We start from the raw sequence: 8,860 nt of genomic DNA, 5'->3' as shown, positions 1-8,860 counted from the left end.
AGAAAGTAGGAGAACTGGAGTTTACAGATAGAAAGTAGGAGAACTAAAGTTTACAGATAGTAAATAGAAGAACTGAGTTTACAGATAGAAAGTAGGAGAACTGGAGTTTACAGATAGAAAGTAGGAGAACTGGAGTTTACAGATAGAAAGTAGGAGAACTGGAGTTTACAGATAGAAAGTAGGAGAACTGGAGCTTACAGATAGAAAGTAGGGGATCTGGAGTTTACAGATAGAAAGTTGGAAAACTATACATAGTTTACAGCTTGAATGTGGGAGACAACTAGATTTTACAGATAGAAAGTAGTAGAACTAGAGTTTGCAGACAAAAAGCGGGAGATCTGGAGTATACAGATAGAAATTGGGAGATCTGGAGTTTACAAATTAAAAGTAGGAGATCTGGAGTTTACAGATAGAGAGTAGGAGAAATGGAGTTTACAGATAGAAAGTAGGAGAACTGGAGCTTACAGATAGAAAGTAGGAGAACTGGAGTTTACAGATAGAAAGCTGAGAACTAAAGTTTTCAGATAGAGAGAAGAAAAACTGGAGTTTACAGATAGAAAGTGGGAGAACTGGAGATTACAGATAGAAAGTAGGAGAACTGGCGTTTACATATAGAAAGTAGGAGAACTGGAGCTTACAGATAGAAAGTAGGAGAACTGGAGTTTACAGATAGCAAGAAGGAGAACTGGAGTTTACAAATAGAAAGTGAAAGTACTGGAGTTTACAGATAGAAAGTAGGAAAGCTAAAGCTTACAGACAGAAAGTGGGAGAACTGGAGTTTACAGATAGAAAGTAGAAGAAAGAACTGGAGTTTACAGATAGAAAGTAAGAAAACTGGCGTTAATAAATAGAAAGTGGGAGAACTGGTGTTAACAGATAGAAAGTAGGAGAACTAGAGTTTAAAGACAGAAAGTAGGAGAGAACTAGATTTTGCAGATAGAAAGTAGGAGAACTAGAGTTTACAGACAGAAAGTGGGATATCTGGAGTAACAAATAAAAAATAGGAATTTTCTGCTTTTTGTTCAGTTTATAGGGGGGGGGGTCGAAATTTTTTTGCGCACTTGCATGCGCAATTATGGGCAAACCCCCTTGAGATATTCATTCTGAGTAATAAGTTGCAGTGTTTTTTATGATATGCTCGATTTTTTCCAGTTCAACTAAAATTCAGATTTTTTTTTTTGGGGGGGGGGATATAAGATTCAAAGAAATGGAATAATTACAGTACTTTTTTATTCATCTTTCAATTTTTTAAAGTGTTATGCATCTAGATTTTATTCCCTTTTAATTCTATCTAGACTTTAAAACTAAAACTAAAATGTTAAAAGGATTAAATATGATGATTATTGATTTAGGTTAGAAGAAGGTTTTTCTTACAAAATGCCAAATTATAATGAATTTATAAAATAATAAGATCCAATTCCATGAACAGGGTTTTAATCATAGTTAATTAAGTACTTGGACGTTTTACAAAGAAATTTGAAAAGACACTTGAAAGAATATTATCCTATAGATATTGACCGATTTCTTTATACTATAAAAATAAATCCATTTTCTTTATAATGTCTTAGATCTTATTAATACTAATTTAGAGTGTATTTCTTTTTCATTTTGAAAGATGAGCAGACGCATTATATCATTTCTATAGTTCTGAACATTAGTGTTTAGAAACAATCATTGATCCCCCCTTCCCCCCTTGTATACACCCATGGTTAAACAATTCCCTTGCATCATTGCTTTGGAAGAATATACCTGTTAATTTAAAAGGAAAGCAAATAAGCCTCCTGAGAAGATTTAACATAGTAGACTTTTAATCCGCCATTTTTCTTCTTAAATCAATGATTCTATTTAGAATTTAATTATCTTGAAGGATTTGGACTGGATCAACTTTTGTAATATTGAATTATTTTCTCTGCATCCTAATCTTTCCAAAGAGCTAAAGATAATTAATAATATATAAAATAAAAATCTAAAGAAGATAATTTTTCATTAAATATTATTCAAAGGACATAATAAATATTTATAACTTCATTTTTTTAATGAATAATATTTCTTTCTATTCTTTTATTATTTACTGACTATATGTTCAATAGGTTACCTTCATATTATTCTTAATAAAGATTCTTTTCAATTTTTTCTCTAGATTTGGTTATATTTTTAGTCTTAATCATAGAGTAGACATACTCCTCTTTATATTCTTTTACATCCTTCATATAACTCTTAATATAGATTCTTTTTTATTAGCTCAGATAAGCTGACTCAGCTGAAATCCGTCATATTATTCTTTTAATAGATTCTACATTAGTTTATATTAGAGATATGCTTCATATTAGTCTTTAAGGTTCTGCAATAGTAATTTCAAGTGACCATTGATAGTGACATGTCGATTCACAGCAGTACCGTAAAAATCTTTGTCTCGTCAAGTATGAATTAGATATCTAAGTTTTTATTTTTGAAAACTGAATTTTTTTACATTTGCGGTTTCTCTACAACAGTGACTTGCATATTTCTTGCTTCAGAAACACTGGAGGAATAAATAGAAATTATTTATCAGGTTAAGGTTTCAAGGGTACCGTTGTGACTCGCATATACCCCTCTTAAAAATTTGAGAGTCACTTGAAAGGTTAATTATTAAAGATTAATTTTTTTACGTTTAAAAGCTTCTAGAGATTCAAACTCTAGTATTAGTCCTCATATAAATTCTTTTTAACGTACAAAACTTGGACGCTTTAAAAACTTTAAATCCCTTCCCCAGCTTTAGTGAATTAGAGTCATTAAAATATCTAAAAAAGTTCCCGGATTTGCCACCTAAGACGATATTCAACATCATTGGATTGTGCAAAACTAAAATTAGAGGTTTTGATTAATTGTGCAGAGCTGGGAACTTAAGTGTTAGATACTCATGATCCCGATGGCTGGATCTTGATATCCTCTTCGAGCACTTTTGATTTGCGGATCAATGAACAATCTCTTATCTCTATATTTCAGTTATCCCTTCAATGTACGATTTCCATGCGGGATATCGAACATCGATTTGACACAACTGCAGTCATATGAAAGATCAAGATCAAGCCTCGGGCGAATAAAAAATTTGCGTACATAAAATACATATCAAATTAGACCACGTCAATGGGTCTAAATTACGATTTGGGGGACAAATCAAAAATTTAAGAAGAATGAATCATTTTAAAAAATTTAATAAGGCTATAGACATTATTTGCAGAAAATGCTAAAGCTTGATTAAAATCCATTTTAATGTTAAACCGCTATGTAATCGGTAACGATAAATTAGACAATTATTCTATTTTTCTAGGAACCATCAGTGCATGCAATTGCAGTGCCTTATAAATTGCGTTATACTTACGATAGGAGTATTGGAGACTATTGCATTTAACCAGGACTTTAAATAGAGAAAACAAAAAAGGAGTTGCGATTAAGGGTAGGAATAGCTTTTCGAAAATTGATCGCCGATTTTTATGACTTAAGTAAATTTAAAAGTCTGTTCACTGACTATTCGTTGCCATGTCATCAAGTAAAAAAAATAAACAATAAATTGTCTGTAAATGATAAAAACAAAAGTGTACAGAAGAAAGCAGGTAAATCTAGACTAAACTGGTTTTTATTTTCCTGTCTTACGTTCTCTCTCTCTCTAGTCTCTCTAGTCTCTACAGTCTCTCTAAACATCACAGTTTGCACTTTTTTATTTTATCTTTATTTTTCTCTATTTCTAGTTTTTAATTTATCTGAAAGATAGATATTCATTGTTTTTCTTCTGATTCAAGTACTTTTATGTCCTAGTTATGAAGGAATTTAAGGCTTTGGCTAAAAATACAAAGGATAAATGTTATATTTGTTGATAACATACAGGGTGTCCCATATCATATTAGACCGAGAACGGGTCTAAATTACGATTTTCGGGACTAATTAGAAAATTTAATTAGAATGAATCATTTTGAAAAATAATATAAGGCTTACATAAGAATTTTCTTGCGGAAAATGATAAGTTTTTCGAGTATTAAGGGTTTATTTTGGTGTTAAAGATTGGTGATAATCTAATATGATATGGGACGCTCTGTAGTTTCATTTGAATTTTTGGTAATTTCCTAGAGAACGATTTTTGGACCTCCCCCGCCCCCTCCCCCCTCCTATCAATTTTGTACATAGATCTTAAATGTAAGACATGGCTATAATTGACCATGTGGCCGTAGCGCCCTGCCCCTAGCCGCGCCACTCGGCCCCTGGCCTGTCCTATCCGCAGCGCTCGGCCCCCTGGCCTGTCCTATTCGCAGCGCTCGGCTCAGAAAGTGTTCTAACCTAACCCAAAAATCAAAATAAATACTAATTTAATTGAAAATTGTTGAAAAAGTGGTGATGTACAAGATTAATAGGAGGGGCGGTGGGTCCAAAAATCGTACGGACCCCACCCGAAATTTTAGTATCTATCCTAGAAAACGCTTTCGCCCCCCCCCCCCTGATATAATTTTTGTGCAATAAGATCTCAAATTACTTTTTGAAAATTTTTTCTAAGGGTCACCATAGAACGCTAAGGTCTGTCCTAGAGAACGCTATTTGGCATCCCCTCCCCTATCAATCTTGTACAATGTACATGTCCACAAAGTGTACACTAGGAACTTAACATTTTTATTTGTAATTTTCTATAAGATTAGTCCAGAAATCTTCACAAACCCTGAAGTACAGAAACCAAAGAGTTATTGATTTGGGAAAAAAGAAAAATTTAAAATCGAAAAATTTGACATGAAACAGCAAGTTTAATAATCTTTTTCGATTCTTTTCCCAATAAAATTCTTAATTCATTTATTTTCTCCCATTCACTCCTAACCTTTTTTTTTTGGGGGGGGGTTGAATTTTCAAGAAAATATACACCCCTGCTTCAATATGATATTTCAGGAGTAGAAAATGGTTCATATGTCCCAACCTGGTGACGCAGAGGATATGGATCGGGGACAAGACCCTTCACTAGATCAGAACTCGAGGTTAGTCTCACATACTTTTCAATTTGATTATCAGATTTTTCAAGGTTTCTAATGAGTCGTCTGAAATATCCTTTTTATAGGTTAAAGAACTATGGGTTAAATTTTCATTTATTTTTATTTTCAAGGGTTCAATAAGTTTATACCTACCCCCACTGGCTTTCTTTGAGGTGGAGGGGGGGGGGGGAAGAGTTAACATTATTTAAAAAATTGATTTTTTTTCTTGATTTTTGATACCATTTTAAATTTTATCAATCAAATTATTGTTTTTTATTATTCTAGGATTCGTGAGGTGTGGAATCATAATCTTGAAGAAGAGTTTAAACAAATCTGTCATATTGTAAATGAATATCCATATGTAGCGATGGACACAGAGTTCCCGGGTGTGGTAGCACGTCCCATCGGAGATTTTAAATCCTCTTCTGATTATCAATATCAACTGCTGAGATGTAATGTAGATCTTCTTAAAATTATTCAACTTGGTCTCACATTCTTCAACAAGGATGGGGAGATGCCCCAGGTTTGTAATCCAAATTGTTGTAAAGGGAACGTTTAACCAAATTGTTGTAAAGGGAACGTTTAACCAAATTGTTGTAAAGGGAACGTGTACCTGGCAGTTTAACTTCAAGTTTAACCTAAGTGAGGATATGTATGCGGAGGAGAGTGTTGACCTGCTTCAGAATTCAGGAATACAGTTCGAGAGACATGAACGGGAGGGAATAGAGACTGTTCATTTTGCAGAGATGTTAATAGTATCCGGTAATATATTTAAACACTGGGGTTGGGGATCCTGTTCCAAGATTTATTATTTTTTATTATAACTTCGTTTTTTTTCATAGCCCAGGAAAAAAATGTTAATAAGTGTTTTTCACCCTTTTAACCTTACCTGTATCTTGAGAATGGAGATACATATTTTGATAATCAAATTTTGTTTTTTATCATTTGACATAAAATGTTGATAAATAATAAAACTCTTTTTAATCTATATTTATTTATTCTTTGTTAAACAAAATTTATTTCATCTTACCTAAAGACAATTTTTTTGTTAATATATCTTTAGATCGTTTTTAACAAATCCCAACCCTACTCTCTCTCTCACTAGAGTTTGCTTCTCTATATTACGCCAAAAACTTTAGCATTATCAAAATATCGAAAGATTGTTCATGCAAATATCAAAATATTGAAAGACTGTTCATGCAAATATCAAAATATTGAAAGATTGTTCATGCAAATATCAAAATATTGAAAGATTGTTCATGCAAATATCAAAATGAAGATTGAAATGAAAGAAAGAATATTATTCTGATAAAAATTAAACCCTCACAAAGAAAATCAATTTTTGAATTCAGGAATTGTTCTCCTGGACAACGTAAAGTGGTTGTCCTTCCACAGTGGATACGACTTCGGATACTTGCTGAGCATCCTCACCAACAACAACCTGCCCGACGGGGAGACAGAGTTCTTCGAGATCTTGAAGATTTACTTCCCCAACATATACGACGTGAAGTACTTGATGAAGTCCTGCAAGAACCTGAAGGGAGGGCTCCAGGAGGTCGCCGATATGTTGGAGGTAGTAAACTTACATTATTATTTACATTATTTTAGGTTTTTTCTTCGTAAAATTAGGGAAAATAATTTTGATTTTTTTGCAGTATATCAAAAAGACAGTTAATTGCTAGTTGTGTCAATTGTTAATATTATTCCCTGCACCCCGACGTAGGGAGAGGGGGGGGGGTAATTTTTAAAAATACCCTTTTAATCATAGACATCCCCCTCCCCCAAAAAAAAAAAATATTCGACCCCCGTCTCGTGTGTTCCTTATCATCTGTTAAAGTATAAAAAATATTAACTTTTCAATCAAAAAAGGAACAAAATATAACTAAAGATTCCATGTAAAAAAATTTAAATGATTTTATATCAGATTTGTGAACTTTAATCTTATCTCGCTTAAATCATCTTTTTGTTAATTTTATCAATTTTTTGATAATTATTTTCAACAGTAGGTTAGGTTTTATCTCACTGGGCTTTAATATCAACCACGCAATTTTTAATTTTAAAGGGACTGTAAGCGTGACTTTAATTGAACCTCCATGCAAAGATGGCAATGTTTGATTTACAACGGTACCCTCAAAAGCTTTTTTTGATCAAGTTTAACTATATATCAGTGTTTATAATGTTGAAAACTATTTATTTTCAATTGTGGCCTCTCCACAATAGTGACTTGCGCATTTCTACCACAGGAAAACATATCGGAATTATTAAAATTAAACACTTGTAAACCTAGAAAAACGATATTTTCTAAGAAATTATTGATTAGTTAAAGACATCAAGGGTTCCTGTGTGAATTGGACATTGCCATCTTTGCTTAGAGGGTATATCTTTTAACCTAGTGATGTTCAGGCTGAGAGGATAGGTCCTCAGCTATAGACTAGTCATGTTCAGGTTGAGAGGATAGGTCCCCAGCTATAGACTAGTCATGTACAGGTTGAGAGGATAGGTCCCCAGCTATATACTTAGTCATGTTCAGGTTGAGAGGATAGGTCCCCAGCATCAGGCAGGTTCAGATTCTCTTTAACCTAGTCATGTTCAGGTTGAGAGGATAGGTCCCCAGCATCAGGCAGGTTCAGATTCTCTTCTCACTGGACGCGCTTTCTTCAAGATGCAGGAAATATACTTTGAAGATGAACTGGATGATTCAAAGGTATAGGTTGCGACCATTTTTGTAAACATTCCCTTTTTATATAGTTATCTAGAAGGATTTTAATAATGGTTTTTATTTTAGTATCTTGGACATCTGTTTGGACTTGGAACCAACCATATTGGAACAAGTGTTAACTCAGAATCAGCGGCTAAATCTGAATCTTGATCAACCTTCTCAACCAATCCCGGAGTAAAACCTTAATCACCATTGTCACCTAATCTCGGAGTAAAACCTTATCTCTCCCTCTCTACATAGAAAAATATGTACGGAATATAATTCATCCTCGGGAGATTTTTAATTACACCTGAGTCCTGAACCTCTCAACAAATAAGAAAAATTATTTTAATAAGTGAAAAGAAACTTTAGTCATAATTCTGATATTTTGTATGTCTCGGATATCCGGATATCCGGGTTAATATTTACTCTGTCTATATTGATTGGGTTACTCCATGCAGCTGTTAACAGTGTTAATAGTATATGATATGGGGGCAGGGAGGAGGAGTTTAGTCTGACTTTGCTGCCACCATAGATATTTTACATCAAATGTATGTTTCACGGTATTCACGTATTTCGAGGATTTTTATGTGTTTCAGTTACATTCAGATGTTTTAATTAAATCATTTGAATGGATTTGATCTTTTTTTTACTTTCTCTCAACGCATCTTGTTTCTCCCCTCTATCCTTTATGTTTGAATTTCTACTTTCCTTCCTACAATTCCTTTTATCTTCTCTTCTTTTCGTCATATCTCCTGTTCTCCAGTATACTCTGGAGAGTAATGTTCCAAAAAGTTTAAAGATCTGTGCACACACAGGCACACTTATTAATCTATGCATTTCTGTTCTACTCCCTAAATAAGTCAACGCCTGTTTTATGTTCAATATTTTCAGATAAAAGATGTAACAGTTTCCACGATATCAGGTTTTTAAGATTGTTCTTAGCTGGGAGGATAATGCCCTGACTTTAAAGAAGTTTAGGAAGAAAAAAGGAAGCAGGAAAGGAATAGAAAAGGGAAAAGGGAAAGGAGAAAAGGGAAATGGGGGGAAGGGGAAGCAAAGATAAGTAAGAATTAAGAGACAGGAAAGAAAGCGGGAAGGAAAAGGGAAAATGGGGAAGGGGAAGCGAAGATAAGTAATAAATGAGAGAAAATGGAAAAGAGAGAAGTTGAAAGGG

General features: G+C 33.5%; 2 protein-coding genes across 2 annotated transcripts in view; one reads left to right on the top strand and one right to left on the bottom strand.

Moving 5' to 3' along the window:
* LOC111699207 (UNC93-like protein MFSD11) overlaps window positions 1–1,847 on the bottom strand; it is an 8,504-nt gene extending 6,657 nt beyond the window's left edge. Inside the window, exon 1 of the mRNA XM_023469816.1 lies at window positions 1,750–1,847. Within this exon, the coding sequence (XP_023325584.1) occupies window positions 1,750–1,798 (49 nt within the window). The 5' untranslated portion in view covers window positions 1,799–1,847. The remainder of the gene's footprint in view (window positions 1–1,749) is intronic.
* Window positions 1,848–4,882: 3,035 nt separating this feature from the next.
* On the top strand, window positions 4,883–8,578 carry LOC111699206 (CCR4-NOT transcription complex subunit 7). Its single transcript, XM_023469815.1, has 6 exons — window positions 4,883–4,991; window positions 5,271–5,508; window positions 5,588–5,747; window positions 6,338–6,558; window positions 7,579–7,689; window positions 7,771–8,578. The coding sequence occupies exons 1-6, from the start codon at window positions 4,915–4,917 to the stop codon at window positions 7,852–7,854; spliced, it is 891 nt and encodes a 296-aa protein (XP_023325583.1). The 5' UTR covers window positions 4,883–4,914; the 3' UTR covers window positions 7,855–8,578.
* The last annotated feature ends 282 nt before the right edge of the window (window positions 8,579–8,860 follow it).

Source organism: Eurytemora carolleeae, unplaced genomic scaffold (assembly GCF_000591075.1).
Source record: "Eurytemora carolleeae unplaced genomic scaffold, Eaff_2.0 scaffold30, whole genome shotgun sequence".
Lineage (NCBI taxonomy): Eukaryota > Metazoa > Arthropoda > Copepoda > Calanoida > Temoridae > Eurytemora > Eurytemora carolleeae.
This window is presented reverse-complemented; position numbering and strand designations above follow the sequence as displayed.

What these genes read in the sequence shown, in the direction of transcription:
- LOC111699206 (XM_023469815.1), top strand. Translation starts at nt 4,915, where the DNA reads ATGGTTCATATGTCCCAACCTGGTGACGCAGAGGATATGGATCGGGGA. An exon ending in AGGATGGGGAGATGCCCCAG is followed by an intron (nt 5,509 to 5,587) that starts GTTTGTAATCCA and finishes ATTGTTGTAAAG; the next exon opens with GGAACGTGTACCTGGCAGTT. An exon ending in AGGTCGCCGATATGTTGGAG is followed by an intron (nt 6,559 to 7,578) that starts GTAGTAAACTTA and finishes AGTCATGTTCAG; the next exon opens with GTTGAGAGGATAGGTCCCCA.